At 43.2% G+C, this 19029-nt stretch overlaps 1 protein-coding gene across 3 annotated transcripts in view; it reads left to right on the top strand.

Annotated features, from left to right (window-relative positions):
- Positions 1-19029, top strand: part of TRAF5 (TNF receptor associated factor 5) — a 120244-nt gene that overhangs the window by 86240 nt on the left and 14975 nt on the right. For 2 of the 3 annotated variants that reach the window (XM_029593267.1, XM_029593266.1), the window contains 2 exons: positions 6162-6302; positions 15234-15402. In XM_029593267.1, coding sequence (XP_029449127.1) covers positions 6162-6302; positions 15234-15402 — 310 coding nt within the window. The remainder of the gene's footprint in view (positions 1-6161; positions 6303-15233; positions 15403-19029) is intronic. The other variant, XM_029593268.1, reaches the window with a different exon arrangement.

Here is a 19029-nt window from a genome sequence, read left to right as displayed (position 1 = left end):
GTTAAATACAGCAGTAAGTGTGGAGCAGATATAAGCTTTTTTTTGCTATATTAATTGCATCTTGGTAGGCAGAAAGCTTGGATTTAACAATTTATTGGTTTGAGTTGGCAACCAGCCCCACTTTCTCTCTATCCTCTTCAACTCGCATTTCTTGTTGAACCATGGGGCCAGTTTAGTTCTTTTCCTAGAAAAAGACTGCAAGGGTATGAGATTATCAAGGGTTGATGTTAATGAGGTGTTGCAATGTTCCAGGAACTCCTCAGGTCAATCACAGTTGTTTTCCAACGGGGCTCTTAATTCGGATGCAAGTGATTGAGAATCGATATGATCTCACTTCATGATAGTCCCGGTATCATAGGTGGGCATATGCTTATTACAAGAAGAAGTGAGTGAGAAGGAGACGAGGAAGTGATTAACCCATGGCATCTCAGTACTAGAGACATTGGTATTACCCAATTAAAAACCAGAGAAATTAATAAAAGGAAAGTTGAGACAATGACCTTTGTTTCTGCTCCCACTCATAATAATCTGAGTCCAACCTCAAGAGGACAGAGTTTCAGTCAGAGTTTGAGCAGAGTGAGATAAAGATGGAACATGAAAATGGAGATTAAATTCACCTAGAATTATGGTGTTAGTAAGGCCAAGATCTAAACTGAGAAGTGATTGTGAGAGAGAAGTCCGGGTGGACAATAGGTTAGGCAGATATTTATGTATTGTGATTTAATGCAAAGTAGCTCATAAGAAGATGGTATTGTGATATACAGTTCAGAAAACTTCAAAGACAATTTAAAGAAAACAGCTAGGCCACCTCCCCTCCGACCCTGTCTAGATGTAAAAAGATAGGAGAAGTTGGGACGACAGCAACGATTAAGAACTAGTACATCATAGTCTTTCAACCAAGGCTCGATTATGCAAAGGCAATCACAGGATCCAGACGCTAGCAAATCGTAAATTATAGCTGATTTTTTTGTAATTGATTGAGCATTGACCAGAAGAATAATTAGTGTAGTGGAGGCAATGAGAGTGGGTAAACATACTAATGGAATATTTGAGAGTTCTGTGAAAGGAGAGACATTTGGGTCGACTAATATTTCATTCAGCATAGCATCCTTGACCTGTGACTGTTAGGGTTGCCATTTGATCCATATATAATGAGTTAAGATACTGTTGTCATCTGAGCCCATATTGGTGGTACTGAAGAGTGAGATCCAGAGGTCCAGAAAGTCTGCACATGACTGCACAGAAAGGGGCACACAAAGGGGCAGGCTCCTTGGTTGTGCGCACTACAAAGGCGCGTGCCCCAAGGCGTGGGCGCCTCCAGCATCCGTGCCTCTGTTAAATGGCCCAGTATCCAGGAGTGATGTCAACAGTGGGCGAGGATTAGTGTGAGGCACAGGAGTCCCTCCAAACACTGCCGGAATGACGGGCAGCAGCGGGTTGACAGTTGAGCCAATGGGAGAGGCAAGATACAGAAGCAGTCAGCAGATAGCAAATCCTCTAGCGTCCGCACCTCAGTTAAATGGCCCGGTGCCCAGGAGCGATGTCAACAGTGGGCGGGGCTTAGTGTGAGGCGGGGGAATCTTTCCAAACACCGCCAGAATGATAGGCAGCGGCGGGTTGACAGTCAAGACGATGGGAGAGCCAAGACACAGAAACAGTACCAATGTATAGTGTTCCTCTCCCTATGATAAGCTTTAGGCATGCCACTTAATGTTTTGAGGGGTTTTTGGCCCATCAGCTTCCTCCTGCTCCTTTGGGCTTGCAGTTCATTAAGAACCAGGGCTGGGATTAAAAGCTATGAACCTTCATTTACAATTACCAGGGGATTTGTTTTCCCACTTATCTCCTCTTACCTCACCAGCGACATAGGAAAATGTGGGAGGGAGGTTCTGGAAGCCAAATTTAGGCTCTTAAGTAGAAAGCTTAAATCCAGAACCTCCAGGGTAGCATTCTCTGAAATGCTCCCTGTTCCACGCGCAGGTCACCAGAGGCAGCAGAGCTCCGGAGTCTCAATGCGTGGATGAGACGATGGTGCAAGGAAGAGGAATTCAGTTTTGTTAGGAACTGGGGAACCTTTTGGGGAAGGGGGAGTCTCTTCCGAAGGGATGGGCTCCACCTTAACCAGGGTGGAACCAGACTGCTGGCGCTAACCTTTAAAAAGGAGATAGAGCAGCTTTTAAAGTAGAACAAAGGGGAAAGCAGACAGTCGCTCAGCAGTGCATGGTTCGGAGAGAGGTATTTTCAAAGGATACTAATGATGCATTAGAATTAGGGCATCCCGACAGTGAGGTTCCAATAATTAGAAAAATAGTCCAAGTGCCTGTAACTAAAAACTCACCTGAGCTAAAAAATTCTAACTTATCCCTATCAATTAAAAGCAGATTGAAAATACAAACAAAAAAGAAACTTTGAAATGTTTGTCTGCTAATGCCAGAAGTCTAAGAAGTAAGATGGGAGAATTAGAATGTATAGCAATGAATGATGACGTAGACTTAATTGGCATCTCAGAGACATGGTGGAAGGAGGATAACCAATGGAACAGTGCTATACCGGGGTACAAATTATATCGCAATGACAGAGAGGAGCACCCGGGAGGAGGTGTGGCGCTTTATGTCCGGGATGGCATAGAGTCCAACAGGATAAGCATCCTGCATGAGACTAAATACAAAATTGAATCTTTATGGGTAGAAATCCATTGTGTATCAGGGAAGACTATAGTGATAGGAGTATACTACCGTCCACCTGGTCAAGATGGACAGTGAAATGCTAAGAGAAATTAGGGAAGCTAACCAAATTGGTAGTGCAGTAATAATGGGAGACTTCAATTACTCCAATATTGCTGGGTAAATGTATCATTGGGTCATGCTAGAGAGACAACGTTCCTGGATGGAATAAATTATAGCTTTATGGAGCAATTGGTTCAGGAACCGACGAGAGAGGGAGCAATTTTAGATCGAATTCTCAGTGGAGCACAGGACTAGGTGAGAGAGGTAATGGTGGGGCTGCTTGGCAATAGTGATCATAATATGATCAAATTTGATTTAATGACTGGAAGAGGAACAGTGTGCAAATCCAAGGCTCTCGTGCTAAACTTTCAAAAGGGAAACTTTGATAAAATGGGAAAAATTGTTAGAAAAAAACTGAAAGGAGCAGCTACAAAAGTAAAAAATGTCCAAGAGGCGTGGTCATTGTTAAAAAAAAAAATAAAAAAAAATACCATTCTAGAAGCACAGTCTAGATGTATTACACACATTAAGAAAGGTGGAAAGAAGGCAAAACAATTACCGGCATGGTTAAAAGGGGAGGTGAAAGAAGCTATTTTAGCCAAAAGATCTTCATTCAAAAATTGGAAGAAGGATCCAACAGAAGAAAATAGGATAAAGCATAAACATTGGCAAGTTACATGTAAGACATTGATAAGACAGGCTAAGAGAGAATTTGAAAAGAAGTCTGCTGTAGAGGCAAAAACTCACAGTAAAAGCTTTTTTAAATATATCCGAAGCAGAAAGCCTGTGAGGGAGTCAGTTGGACCGTTAGATGATTGAGGGGTTAAAGGAGCACTTAGAGAAGATAAGGCCATTGTGGAAAGATTAAATGATTTCTTTGCTTCGGTGTTTACTAAAGAGGATGTTGGGGAGGTACCCGTAATGGAGAAGGTTTTCATGGGTAATGAATCAGATGGACTGAATCAAATCATGGTGAACCTAGAAGATGTGGTAGGCCTGATTGACAAACTGAAGAGTAGTAAATCACCTGGACCGGATGGTATACACCCCAGACTTCTGAAGGAACTAAAAAATGAAATTTCAGACATATTAGTAAAAATTTGTAACCTATCATTAAAATCATCCATTGTACCTGAAGACTGGAGGATAGAAAATGTAACCCCAATATTTAAAAAGGGCTCCAGGGGCGATCCGGGAAACTACAGACCGATTAGCCTGACTTCAGTGCCAGGAAAAATAGTGGAAAGTGTTCTAAACATCAAAATCACAGAACATATAGAAAGACATGGTTTAAATGAACAAAGTCAGCATGGCTTTACCCAGGGCAAGTCTTGCCTCACAAATCTGCTTCACTTTTTTGAAGGAGTTAATAAACACGTGGATAAAGGTGAACCAGTAGATGTAGTATACTTGGATTTTCAGAAGGCGTTTGACAAAGTTCCTCATGAGAGGCTTCTAGGAAAAGTAAAAAGTCATGGGATAGATGGCGATGTCCTTTCGTGGATTGCAAACTGGCTAAAAGACAGGAAACAGAGAGTAGGATTAAATGGACAATTTTCCCAGTGGAAGGGAGTGGACAGTGGAGTGCCTCAGGGATCTGTATTGGGACCCTTACTTTTCAATATATTTATAAATTATCTGGAAAGAAATACGACGAGTGAGATAATCAAATTTGCAGATGACACAAAATTGTTCAGAGTAGTTAAATCACAAGCAGATTGTGATAAATTGCAGGAAGACCTTGTGAGACTGGAAAATTGGGCATCCAAATGGCAGATGAAATTTAATGTGGATAAGTGCAAGGTGATGCATATAGGGAAAAATAACCCATGCTATAATTACACAATGTTGGGTTCCATATTAGGTGCTACAACCCAAGAAAGAGATCTAGGCGTCATAGTGGATAACACATTGAAATCATCTGTTCATTGTGCTGCGGCAGTCAAAAAAGCAAACAGAATGTTGGGAATTATTAGAAAGGGAATGGTGAATAAAACGGAAAATGTCATAATTCCTCTGTATCGCTCCATGGTGAGACCGCACCTTGAATACTGTGTACAATTCTGGTCGCCGCATCTCAAAAAAGATATAATTGCGATGGAGAAGGTACAGAGAAGGGCTACCAAAATGATAAGGGGAATGGAACAGCTCCCCTATGAGGAAAGACTAAAGAGGTTAGGACTTTTCAGCTTGGAGAAGAGACGGCTGAGGGGGGATATGATAGAGATGTTTAAAATTATGAGAAATCTAGAACGGGTAGATGTGAATCGGTTATTTACTCTTTCGGATAGTAGAAAGACTAGGGGGCACTCCATGGAGTTAGCATGTGGCACATTTAAAACTAATCTGAGAAAGTTCTTTTTTACTCAATGCACAATTAAACTCTTGCCAGAGGATGTGGTTAGTGCAGTTAGTATAGCGGTGTTTAAAAAAGGATTGGATAAGTTCTTGGAGAAGTCCATTACCTGCTATTAAGTTCACTTAGAGAATAGCCACTGCCATTAGCAATGGTAACATGGAATAGACTTAGTGTTTGGGTACTTGCCAGGTTCTTATGGCCTGGATTGGCCACTGTTGGAAACAGGATGCTGGGCTTGATGGACCCTTGGTCTGACCCAGTATGGCATTTTCTTATGTTCTTATGTAACATTGCAGCAACAGTCCTCGATTGGGGGGGCTGGGGATGGGGAGAGTAACCCTGCAGTTATGGGCCTTGAATCCAGCCACTAGGTGTCACCATTGTGCAATGACAGGAGCTTCCTCCCCCCTCTAGAACTGTTGAGTGCAGCCATCACAGCATCCCCAGAACTAGTCACCCAAGGAACTGATTTGACCCAGGAGTCAAATCCAGGTCCTTCTCAGCACTGTCACTGGTATAAAAACTATCTTAGCTGCAAAACACCATTTTCTGATATCCACTAAACAAATACAGAAGGCAATATATAAACATAAACATAATAGTTATTAGCAGATAATTTCTTCTTGGGCCATCATTTGTTCTAATGCTCCTGACTACGGTGTCATAGCAGATGACTTGATCTGCTGTCATCTTTTTCTACTTAAATTATGTCACTGGTTCAGTTACTACTACATCTCCTGGTAGGTGATTTGACATCTGTAATATATCCAAACCAAAACAGAATAAAAATTAAACGATCGAACATAAATGTGAACAAATAGATTTAAACATGACTGTTGGATCCAAGGCATGAGCCAGTATGCCTGCGAAAAGACTCCAGATATAGAACAAGGAAGGCCGGTGTTTTTCACTTATTACCTGATTGTGACAAATGTACAAGTGAGAGAGAATTTGCTATGGGCACATATTTGTAATAAGTGGATATAATTACTCCTTGGCTGTTGCACAAGTTTAACGGTTTACATGTTACCATGATCCAGCCTCTCCTTTTTGACTCTTTGTTTTCTGTGTATTAGATCTCAGATCTCTACCGAAATTTGGAGTTGAAGGAGAATAAAATTCAACAGCTAGCAGACACTGTTAAAAAATGTGAAAAGGAATTCAGAGAGCTCATGCAGCTCTTCAGCACAAATGGGAGTGTGCTTCCAAGCACACAGGTGAGCAGCTGTCAGCCTTCTCCAACAGATTCTCTCCTTTTTATCAAGAGACCGGCAGGGCTGAGCGTTTCTCGATGGCCTTTTTGTTCACAGATTATTGGTGAAATATTTATTTGTCTCTATTTAAGTTTCATTTTTCAGTGATTTGATTCAGGGAGCAGTTTTCATACTGTGCTTATTGGGGCATAGTTTGTGTGTACATTTGCACCTCCATTTTGTTTGAGTAGGGTTTTTTGTTTTTTTTTTGTTGTTTTTTATGGGAAATAGCACACATAAACTTGAACATACAATTCACGTGCATTATTTTATGCTCCTGCCCATATAAAATGCCTCAGGGAATGCCTTCCTTAAATGTGGCTAACAGTACAGACCCTATCAAATTACTGCTTGCCTCCGTTTAACTTGTTATAGATAAGTGGAAAAAATACATATTTGCAAATGATCCTCCTTATCTATATTACAATATATTATTACAGAACCCAATAGCAAAGGCTGTATTCAAAATAATCTAGTGCGCTATAGAATGACCTTCATAATAGACATCATCATTATGTTTGCACATTTAATACTCAGCCTTATAAATAATCATTGGTCAGATGCTTTTTTTTTTTTTTTTTTTTGTATGAATATAATCCACTTTGAAGCACTGAAAAAAGTGAGAAAAGCGGAATATAAATCTAAATAAAATAAATAAATTTCATTTGCAGATAAAATAAAATGTTTGCAGGGCTGAATGCAGTTATTTTTTTATGGCTTGAAAACACCGAATATCCATCGTAGGTGAAATAAACCTTGTCTGACACTGGACTTCGTTTCAAACTTGAATAGTTCTTCTTCAGGGTACACTATTTATGCTTCCATTTGTCCAAACATTGAAACAATAATGGTGTCAGGCTGGATATGATATGTACCCTGAAGAAGAACTATTCAAGTTCAAAACGTGGTCCTGTGTCAGACTAGGATTATTTCACCTATGGTGGATATTCGGCATTTTCAAGCCATAAAAAAGATAATTGCATTCAGCCCTGTAAACACTGGGGCTGATGCAAAAAAAAGAATGCACTAAAAGCAGGAGCTGAGTGTTCAGCGCCTGCTTTCCTAATATGCCCCCAGGCACCTCTCCTGAGGCGCCATGCAATATTTTAATTAGGGATCATGCTGTCAAGGAGATGCTAGGGTCGATTGCGCGCACCTAGTTCCTCCTTGACAGCTGGGCCTAGGAGTGGTTCGCTGTCCGCCAGTTAAGAAAACGGACGCTGAGTGTCTGTTTCCCGAACCTGATAGCCGGCACTTTTTTTAAAAAAATCTTTCGTTCTTCCGACTTATCACCATGATATTAAGTTAGAGGATGAGTTATTCCAAATGAAAAGCAGTATTTTGGGGTGCTCAGAAATTTTCTGGGCAGGTGTTAATTTCTGAGTGCAAAAATGTGCCTATTGGACACACTTTTTTTTTTTTTTTACTGCATGTGGAGTGAATAACTAATAACCTCATTCACGTGCATTTGCATGTGATAAGTCCTCACTAGCCTGAACCTGGTTCTCAATGCGGCCAAGACAGAACTCCTTATCTCCCCCGGCCACTCGGTCCTAACCGATCAGACACCCCCCAACTCCCAGATCACACAAGTAAGAGATCTAGGAGTAATCCTTGACAATCATTTATTTATTTATTTATTTCTTTTGTATACCGACATTCGATCGAGATATCACATCGGTTTCCAGAAAACAGGTTGAATAGAGCCGGAGCTGCCCTATTTTACATTGTAACAAGAGAACAGTTGATTAAACAATAAATATAAGGAACATTGTAACATATGAATAAAATTAGGATTAAATATTAGTGGGTATATAGAAATGGCAAATAGCCTATATACAATATGTACAATATGACTTGGTTATGAGTAGGGTGGGGGACAGGGAAGAGGGAGGTTACGAGAAGGGTGGGGGACAGGGAAAAGGGAGGATAGAGAAGGGGGGAGGGGTTATGCGTTCATGCAGAGTAGAAGTTATGCGGTAAGGCTTTCAAGAGCGTTTATTATAGGATGTTGGGGTTCAGGAGGGAATGCTTTCAAGAACAGCCATGTTTTGAGCTGTTTTTTAAAGACTTGCGGTGAGGGTTCGTTTCTGAGCTGTGGGGGGAGGGAGTTCCAGAGGGTAGGGCCAGCTATTGTAATGGCTCGTTTGCGTGTTGTATTGAGGTGAGCATTTTTAAGAGTTGGGATGGAGAGGAGACCTGAGTTGGTGGATCTGAGATTTCTTTGTGTGAAATATGGTTGGATGTTGTTGTTTAGCCAGACCATTCTGTTGTTGTTTATTTTTTTGTGAAGAAGGGTGAGGGTTTTATACTGGATTCTTTGTGTGATGGGCAGCCAGTGGAGGTCTTTGAGAGTGGGTGTGATGTGGGAGGATTTTCTGTGATTGGTGATAATTCTGGCGGCGGCGTTTTGTAGAACTTGGAGGGGCTTGATGTGGATTTCAGGAAGTCCAAGGAGGAGGGAGTTGCAGTAGTCGAGTTTTGAGAAAATAATTGATTGTAGTACTGTTCGGAAATCATGCAGTTGGAGGAGAGGTTTGAGTTTTTTAAGTGTTTGAAGTTTGAAAAATCCATCTTTGATTATATTGGAGATGTGTCGTTTAAAGTTGAGTTGGCTGTCGATGGTTACTCCTAGGTTTTTTGTGGATGGTGTGAGTGAGGTTCTTGATAAGTTTGGCATCCCAGTGTTGTTTGCGCTTCCTGTGTTGTTTGAGGGGGTGCTCTCGAGGGGGGAAGCGGGACGGTCGTCCTGGATGTGAATGATTTCTGTTTTGGCTTGGTTGAGGCAGAGAGATAGTTGTGATAGCAGTTGAGATAAGTTTGAACTGAGTTTGTTCCATCTTTCCATGGTGAGTTCAATGGATTTGGTGATGGGGAGGAGAATTTGAATGTCGTCTGCATAAACGAAGTAGGTGAGGTTGGCATCAGAGAGGTATTTGCATAGTGGGAGGAGGTAGATGTTGAAGAGGGTCGAGGATAGTGAAGAACCTTGAGGGACGCCATGGGTGAGGGGCACTTGGGAGGATTCAGAAGAGTTTGTCTTGACAATGAAGGATCTGTTAGAGAGGTATGATTTGAACCAGTTGAGTGTAGTGTCTTGCAGACCGATCTCTTTAAGTCTGGTGAGGAGAGTTCTGTGGTTGATGGTGTCAAATGCGGCTGATATATCGAGGAGGATCAGTAGAAATGTCTTGCCACTGTCTCGGCCTCTGAGGATGGTGTCGGTGAGGGAGAGGAGGAGAGTTTCTGTGCTGTAGAGTTTTCTGAAGCCGTGCTGTGTTGGATGGAGAAGATTGTGGGCGTCGAGGTGGTCTGTGAGTTGATTGTTGACAGTTTTCTCGATGATTTTTGCTAGGAATGGGAGGTTGGAGACTGGTCTGTAGTTTGCAGGATCAGATTTGTCGAGTTGCGGTTTTTTTATGATAGGTTTGATGATGGCGTTTTTGAGTTTGTCTGGGAAGATTCCTTGTTCGAGGGATAGGTTGATGATTTGGGTTATAGGTTTGGCAATAATCTCTCTGATGAGTTTTAGGGTTTTGATGGGGATGGAGTCTACGGGGTGGGATGCTGGTTTGGTTTTTTTGATGAAGGGTTCAATTTCTGTAGATGCAACAGGAGTGAATTGGGTCCAAATGTGGATGGGAGGAGGGATATTTGTTGAGTCGTTGTGGGAAAGGGGAATCTTGGCAATGATGTTGTCGACTTTGTCCTTGAAGAATTGAGCTAGTTTGTCACTGGAGATGTTGTTGGAGTTTGGTATTGTGTCATTCTGGATTGGGTTGGTGAGTTCTTTGACGTATGAGAAGAGGGTCCTCGGGTTGAATTGGTATTCATGAATTCTGGATGTGTAGAAATTGCGCTTTGCTGTGTTGAGGTCAGCTGTATATTTGTGTAGAAGTGTTCTATATTTGTCTTTCAGGTTTGGTGTAGGTGTTCGTCTCCATTGTTTTTCGGTTTGTCTGAGCATTCGTTTGGATGTTTTCAGTTCGGGGGTGTACCAAGGAGCATTTTGTTTAGTAGATGATCTGATTTCCTTTTTTATTGTGGGGCATAATGTGTTGGCTATGTCAGCGTTGATGGAGATCCAGGAGTCTGTAGCTGAGTTGGCATCATGTAGGTTGATTGTTTTTAGTGCTTCCGGGAGTAGCTCTGCTAGGTCTTCACTGGAGCAAGGTTTGGTGTATTCAATGAAGCAGGAGTCTGTTTTTGCTGTGTTCGATTGATGTTGGAGCTTGGTTTGAATGAGGTAGTGGTCGGACCATGGAGTTGGAGTAGTAGTGGGTGATTCAGTTGTAGATATTTTATTGTTAATGAAAATTAAATCAAGGGTGTGCCCAGATTTCTGAGTGGGGGTGGTAATGATTTGGGAGAATCCGAGAGCTGTCATGGAAGATAGGAGGAGTTCGCAGGTGGGAGTTGTTGGTTGGGTGTCAATATGGAGATTGAAGTCTCCTAGTATGATGGCTGGTTCTTGTAGGTTGATGTGTGATGTGATGGCTTCGATCAGGGGGGAGAGGTTGTGTTGTAGGCAGCCGGGAGGAGCATAGAGGAGGAGTATTTGTAGATGTTTTGATTTAAATAGGTTAGTCTCGAAAGGAGGGGGTAGGTTTAGGGGGAAAGAGGAGAATTTAAGTTTTTTGTGGGCTAGGAATAGTAGTCCACCTCCCTTTCTTTTGCTCCTAGGTATGGAGAATATGTTGTATGTGTTTCTGGGCAGTTGATTGAGTAGGACTGTGTCAGTGTGTTTGAGCCATGATTCAGTTATGCAGAATATGTCTGGGTGGTAGTCTGAGAGCAGGTCATGAATGATTGGGATTTTTTTGGTGATAGACTGTGCATTGATGAGTAGTAGAGTGATGAGTGTGAGGGTATTAAAGTATATTTTAGGGTTAGTTTGGATTTTGGTGAGACGTCTAGTGGATGGAGTGAATTTGGGAGGGTGGTATTGGTTGTAGTGGTGAGGAAGTTTGGGAATGCATTGTGTTAGATCCATAGCGTGTGTTTTTGTTGTGCGAGAGAGCCTGTTTGGTTGCTGCGTGACTGTATAATGTTGTGTGGAGAGTTTTGTTAGTATAGCGATGCATAGAAGATTTCAATAGATAGGGTGAAGGGTGGATGGAGTAGGGTGGGTCGGGAGTTTAGGGTGGTGGGGGGTTTCAGGGGAGGTCAAGGAGGATTGAGTCACTTAATGAGGTTGTAGTCACTTAATGAGGTTGTAGTCACTTAATGAGGTTGTAGTCACTTAATGAGGTTGTAGAACATAAAGGGAGTGCACAACGGGAGTGCACGAAGGAGCGCACAAAGGAGCAGGCTCCTTTGTCGTGCTCCTTCGGCGCGCGACGCTAGGCGCGCGGCGCTTGGGTGTCTCACAATTTAAATTTAATGTCTAATCAGGGCGGTCCCCTGATTGGCTGTGCGTGCTCAGCGTTCCCCTCGGAGGCGGAGGAAGGGCCGGAGGATGTCGTCGGCGTCTGCGGCTCAGGGAAGACGGCAGGGGCTGCCTCGTGGTCGGGGTCGGAGGCGGCCGTGGGTAGGTGAAATAAGTTGGGCCTTACCCCGGCGGGTCTCCGGCGCCGATCGCGCAGGCCCAGCACCGATTTTCCCCCTCTGCTCGGCAGGGCTGCGTCCGGATGAAGAGGGCTCGGTCGGCGGGAGTTTCAGATTTAAAGGCCAATCAGGGCGGTCCCCTGATTGGCTGTGCGTGCTCAGCGTTCCCCTCGGAGGCGGAGGAAGGGCCGGAGGATGTCGTCGGCGTCTGCGGCTCAGGGAAGACGGCAGGGGCTGCCTCGTGGTCGGGGTCGGAGGCGGCCGTGGGTAGGTGAAATAAGTTGGGCCTTACCCCGGCGGGTCTCCGGCGCCGATCGCGCAGGCCCAGCACCGATTTTCCCCCTCTGCTCGGCAGGGCTGCGTCCGGATGAAGAGGGCTCGGTCGGCGGGAGTTTCAGATTTAAAGGCCAATCAGGGCGGTCCCCTGATTGGCTGTGCGTGCTCAGCGTTCCCCTCGGAGGCGGAGGAAGGGCCGGAGGATGTCGTCGGCGTCTGCGGCTCAGGGAAGACGGCAGGGGCTGCCTCGTGGTCGGGGTCGGAGGCGGCCGTGGGTAGGTGAAATAAGTTGGGCCTTACCCCGGCGGGTCTCCGGCGCCGATCGCGCAGGCCCAGCACCGATTTTCCCCCTCTGCTCGGCAGGGCTGCGTCCGGATGAAGAGGGCTCGGTCGGCGGGAGTTTCAGATTTAAAGGCCAATCAGGGCGGTCCCCTGATTGGCTGTGCGTGCTCAGCGTTCCCCTCGGAGGCGGAGGAAGGGCCGGAGGATGTCGTCGGCGTCTGCGGCTCAGGGAAGACGGCAGGGGCTGCCTCGTGGTCGGGGTCGGAGGCGGCCGTGGGTAGGTGAAATAAGTTGGGCCTTACCCCGGCGGGTCTCCGGCGCCGATCGCGCAGGCCCAGCACCGATTTTCCCCCTCTGCTCGGCAGGGCTGCGTCCGGATGAAGAGGGCTCGGTCGGCGGGAGTTTCAGATTTAAAGGCCAATCAGGGCGGTCCCCTGATTGGCTGTGCGTGCTCAGCGTTCCCCTCGGAGGCGGAGGAAGGGCCGGAGGATGTCGTCGGCGTCTGCGGCTCAGGGAAGACGGCAGGGGCTGCCTCGTGGTCGGGGTCGGAGGCGGCCGTGGGTAGGTGAAATAAGTTGGGCCTTACCCCGGCGGGTCTCCGGCGCCGATCGCGCAGGCCCAGCACCGATTTTCCCCCTCTGCTCGGCAGGGCTGCGTCCGGATGAAGAGCACCTAGTTCCTCCTTGACAGCTGGGCCTAGGAGTGGTTCGCTGTCCGCCAGTTAAGAAAACGGACGCTGAGTGTCTGTTTCCCGAACCTGATAGCCGGCACTTTTTTTAAAAAAATCTTTCGTTCTTCCGACTTATCACCATGATATTAAGTTAGAGGATGAGTTATTCCAAATGAAAAGCAGTATTTTGGGGTGCTCAGAAATTTTCTGGGCAGGTGTTAATTTCTGAGTGCAAAAATGTGCCTATTGGACACACTTTTTTTTTTTTTTTTACTGCATGTGGAGTGAATAACTAATAACCTCATTCACGTGCATTTGCATGTGATAAGTCCTCACTAGCCTGAACCTGGTTCTCAATGCGGCCAAGACAGAACTCCTTATCTCCCCCGGCCACTCGGTCCTAACCGATCAGACACCCCCCAACTCCCAGATCACACAAGTAAGAGATCTAGGAGTAATCCTTGACAATCATCTGAATCTAAAGAAATCCATCAACAACACCACTAAGGATTGTTTCTATAAATTTCAAGTTCTGAAAAGGCTCAAACCCCTTCTTCATTTCCAGGACTTTAGAACAGTCCTCCAGTCAACGCTGTTCTCTAAGATAGACTACTGCAACGCTCTCCTCCTGGGGCTCCCCATCTCCGCCACCAAACCACTACAGATGCTCCAGAACGCAGCTGCTAGAATCTTAACCAACACTAACCGGGGAGCTCACATCACTCCCATACTCCGAAACATGCACTGGCTGCCAATAAAATACAGAATCTTGCACAAGGCACTCACCACAATCCATAAAACTATCCACAATCAGCTACCACTAGACCTTCAGATCCCATTCAAACTTTACTCATTCTCAAGACCCATCAGAGAAGTGTATAAAGGAACCCTACAAGTCCCACCAACTAAAGCTACGCGTCTATCATTAACCAAAGGACGAGCATTCTCCACAGCGGGCCCTACCATTTGGAATAACTTGCCGACTGACCTCAGATTGGAACCCTGCCTTCTAACCTTTCGAAAAAAACTTCTTGGCTTTTCCTTCAAGCCATCCCTTAATTTCTAAAACGTCAATATACCACTCAACCAGACTTCGCTCACCTGACTAGACGCTCTGCCTAGTCTCAGCATATATTTTCCTTCTAGTTATGCTGTCCTTTTACTTCCCGGCTACACTAGCCCCCCAAGTTCTATCTCCCTGTTATATGTAACTTTTTGCTTCTCGTTTTCTTGTTATATGGTTATTTAGTTAGTCCCTATGTTCTATGTAAACCGATTTGATATGAATCTTCTTCATGAATGTCAGTACAGAAAAGTGTTAAATAAATAAAATTAGTTTCCCAGCGCATTGTGGACGCACTAATCCCCTTTATAGCATAAGGGTCTGTGGATGCGCCTTCACAACTCATGTCCAACTGCAGGTTAAACAGTGCACTCGACTGAGCACACTGTATTACATCGGCCCCATTTTATTTTATCTGCAAATGAAAGTATACAAAAAAAGTATCTGACCTATGGACATATGACCAATGATTATTTATAAGGCTGAGTATTAAATGTGCAAACAAACCGATGATGCCTTTTATGAAGATCATTCTGTAGTGCACTAGAGTACTTTGAATACAGCCTTTACTATTGGGGTTCTGCAATAATATATCATAATACAGATAAGGAAGATCATTTGCAAGTGTGTAAAAGTACAGAACACAACACTTTCTTTTAACTGGTATTGAGTGAGGGCAAATTTTCAGACAACCAATTTGCATAGGTAAATCTCTTCTTTAACTGCGGAAGTAACTTTGAAAATTGCCTTCATACACCAAGACCATACACGATTGCATGAATTCTTAATTTCCGATATTTCATTGTACAACACAAAACCTATATAGTTAAGTCCTCCCAGTATAAAAACGAGTAGATGCAGGCTTTAATAATATAATCCATAATAATGAGCTTGCTTATTTTTGTTATAAATATGAAAAGATTTAAAAAAAACCACGAACTGTGAAATTGAAAGTTTTCTGAGACCAAAGTGATGTCACTTTCCAACACTGTCAACATCAAATACATGCAGATTTATGATATGAACTTGTTTTTCTTCCTTTGCACGTAACTGGAAGACACTTGCCAGTCAGATAGATGAAGCCACACGGCTGGAAAAGCAGGTAATTCAGCTGATACAAATGGTTAACCAGGAACAAAACAGACATGACGTGAGACCATTGATGGAGATGATGGAGAACACAAAGCAAAAGATTGCCTTGATGGAAACTTACGATCATCGTCTAGGTATGCTGGTTCATTAGATGCTTTTTTTTTTTTTCCTTTTTAAGAGACAGCTCATGTGGTATGTACCTCCTCTCTTTTTTTCTTTCTTTTTAATTTTGTTTTCCCCTGCTTTATCTTAGAAGTACTACCTACTCTTCCCCCCCCCCCAGCTGACTTTTGTGAATCATTCCCTGCCAAGATGGCTGGGGGTGCCTCCTCTGAGCTGCATAATCAGCATCACTCTTAGCACCAATTTACTTTTTTATTATTTTGAAGAAAGAATTTGAATCCTCATAGGTCTTCAGCCACTTTGCAGTGGGATGTAGCTCCTTAAAAAGGAACACAATGGTTTAAGTCTAACTCTAGAAAAACCAGAGCAGGTGGGCTGTAGATGCATGCGGGTCTGGAGTGAGCAGGATTTTGTGCTGAGGGTTGCTCAACTTCTCATCACTGCCTGTTTCCCTATTTTGTAATTTTTTTTTTTCCCCCCTCTGGCACCGAGCCTCTCAGCACCAAGACACAGGAAGGGTGTGCTCATTCCCTGTCACTAGCATGATTTTATAAAATTACCTTTTTAAATCCTCAAATTTTGATCTTCAGGAACAACTAACTCCATTGGCTTACGGTGATTTATAGAATCCGGTTGAAGATTTGCTCTCTGGTTTTAAAGACCTGGTCTTTTTTTTAACCATCTCTTATATCTCAAAGACTTATATCCTAATGATGATTTTATGTTCTTCACAAGATGCTCTCTTGAGTGTCCCTTTGTTTAAGGTTACCAGACTGGCTGACACCAGGAGAAACACTTTTTTGTTTGTGAGCCCTGGCATTTGGATTAGCATCCCCAAGGAGCTGAGATTTATCAGGATCTTTTGAATTTTAGGAAGCATTGCAAGGCTTGGTTTTTAATCTTACTTGTAATTAAATATTTGTGATTTTAACTTCTTGTAGTGCTAAATTTTGATAAGGTTCCAGTAACTGATTTATTTTATATTATGTTATTGAGCTGCTATTGTTATATGTGGATTATTATTAGTCTGTGGTGTTGGATGTGTCTTTATTTTTATGTTATAGTATTTGTTGCTCTGTCTTAACATACACTTTGTCCTCCAGTCTCAACCTGTTAGATGGGGAGACAAATAAACAATAACTGAAGGCCCCCATGGATTTAAAACTCAAAGGTGAAAGTGACTGGCACAGCATAGTGTGCCTCTTTCATTGAGGAACAGTCGAACATAAATGTGTTGCTGCATCTCAAAAAAGATATAGATGTACTGGAGAAGGTACAGAGAAGGATGACTGAAATGATAAAGGGGATGAAACTGCTCCTCTATGAGGAAAGGCTAAAGAAGTTAAGGCTGTTCAGCTTGGAGAAGAGATGGCTGAGGGCGGATATGATGGATGTCTACAAAATCTTGAGTGGGTAAATGTGAATTGGTTGTTTACTGTTTCAGATAATAGGAGGACTAGCGGGCACGCCATGAAGTTAATAAGTAGAACATTTAAAACAAATCTGAGAAAATTCTTTTTCACTCAGTGCACAATTAAACTCTGGAATTTGTTACCAGAAGATGTGGTTAAGATAGTTAGCTTAGCTGGGTTTAAAAAAAAGTTAGGACAAGTTCCTGGAGGAAAAATCCATAAACTGCTATTAGTCAAGTTGACTTAGAGAATAGCCACTGCATTAGTAGCATGGGATCTATTTAATGTTTGGGTACTTGCCAGATACTTGTATCCTGGATTGGCCATGGTTGGAAACATGATGCTGGGCTTGATGGACCCTCCATATGGCAACTTCTTATGTTCGGATTTTTTTGGGGTTTTTTTTGTTTTTTTTAAATTCTCTTTACTGGATTTTGAATTATACATTTTGAGAACACTTGAAAATAGAAAATGCATATAAACACATGTAAAACAATTATTATATAGGAAACATACAATATATAGGAATAAAATAGAGCATGGTTGATATTAGTAGGCCCACTCTAGGGGAGTGTGGATTTAAAAGGAACAAGAAGAAAATAAGCAACTTGAGAGAAAAAATGATATATCAGTCTCTACCAAAAGCAATAGGAATTGGAGCGTCCCTATTTTGTAGAAAGTTCTCTTAACTGCAGTGGAACAAAAAAGATGAATTTAGCACCCTGAGATCTGACGTAAAACTTAGAGGAGAATTTTAACATAAACTGAGCAATAAGTGCCAGTACTCGAGGTTTCAACGCAAGAAACAATTTTCTTTTAGCCTGCAATTTTTCACAATATCAGGGAAGAGAGCTATTTTTTCCCCATAAATAAAGCCTGTCTTTTAGGGGAAAAAAACTGCAAAGTTAATTGCTTATCTGTCTCTCCAAAATAACAGTAAGAGTAGCAGATTCTGGGATTGCTCCAAGAAGATAGAAAGGTCAAACTCTCCAACAGCAAGTGAAGAATTAACTCCCCAGCTCTCTACAGCAATCACCTGCTTCCAAGTGGAAATATAAAAGGCATTAGCTCTTTCTGGTATGAATTCTTGTGAGAGCTTTAAATAATCTGTATATAATCTATTTAACATCTCAGTACAAAGACATCACTGGACATTTAGGAAAAATTATAAATCTTAGGTTAAGCCTACGAGAAAAACTACCTAAATTCTTTATCGAAGAATGCACAGTAGGATTAACCTTAACTAAGACTGTTTTACAATTTTCTAGTGCTGAACATTTATCTTCTATAGTGTTAATGTTTTGCAGCAAATTGTGAATAGTCTGTGAATGTAGATCTAGCATTAGTAAGCATTCAATCCGTTCTCTTAGTAAGGGATCGTTCCATTTTGGAAATGGCATTCCAGAGTGCTTCTAGAGTGTTAGCTCCAGGCTTGTTGGAAGAAACATACTCACTCTGAATTGGGGCTCCACTATCAGGAGCACTCACTCCTGGAACTGGCCCATCATGGGGAGATTGAGGGGTAGATGTACCAATCCAACCTTCTCCCCCAAGTTCGAGCAAAGGGGCAGTATGAAGCCTGAGGTGGTGAGAGCCCTCCTGGACTCAGGGAGAACAATGACTCCTTCGGAGCAGAATGCAAAAGGCTACCAAGCTCTGAACCTCCAGGTTGTAATCTGAGGAAGCAAATACAAGGTCAGTTGGGTCAGAGAGGTAGAAGAAGCCAGCCCAAATGGGAGAGCTTGGACTAATCTGTTCCTTTCCCATCTTAATTGAGCTCAGCAGGAAACAGGACTCACATTTCTGCGCTTAGAGGCATGCCCCTTTGGTGTGTGATTTAGGCATGCCGACAGCAGCACACCACAGCGCTGGATCTTAAATGGGGGGGATCCAGGAAGTGATGTCATCAGCAGAACAGACACCAAGTGGAGCTACTGGGCTCAGCTGTAACTCACCTCTCTTCCCGCTTGCCATAGTACAGTGCAGAGATGCAACATGATGGTGCTGGCATCCTTCCTCACGCCCCACGTCTAATATTTGTATGTTATGTGTCTACTCCTGAAAAATAAGGCAATCAGCAAAACAGATTGTGCAGTAGGAGATGGACAGAACAGAGGGGTAACTGCATTATTCACCCATGCCTTTTGCAGGATCATCCAAAGTCATCTGGCAGTTTCCACATGTGGCTTTGGAAACTTATGATCCAGATGTAATTAAATAAATAAA

This window comes from Rhinatrema bivittatum, chromosome 3 (assembly GCF_901001135.1).
Source record: "Rhinatrema bivittatum chromosome 3, aRhiBiv1.1, whole genome shotgun sequence".
In the NCBI taxonomy this organism is placed as follows: domain Eukaryota; kingdom Metazoa; phylum Chordata; class Amphibia; order Gymnophiona; family Rhinatrematidae; genus Rhinatrema; species Rhinatrema bivittatum.
Note: the sequence above shows the minus strand (reverse complement) of the source record. Positions and strands in the feature narration are given on the sequence as shown.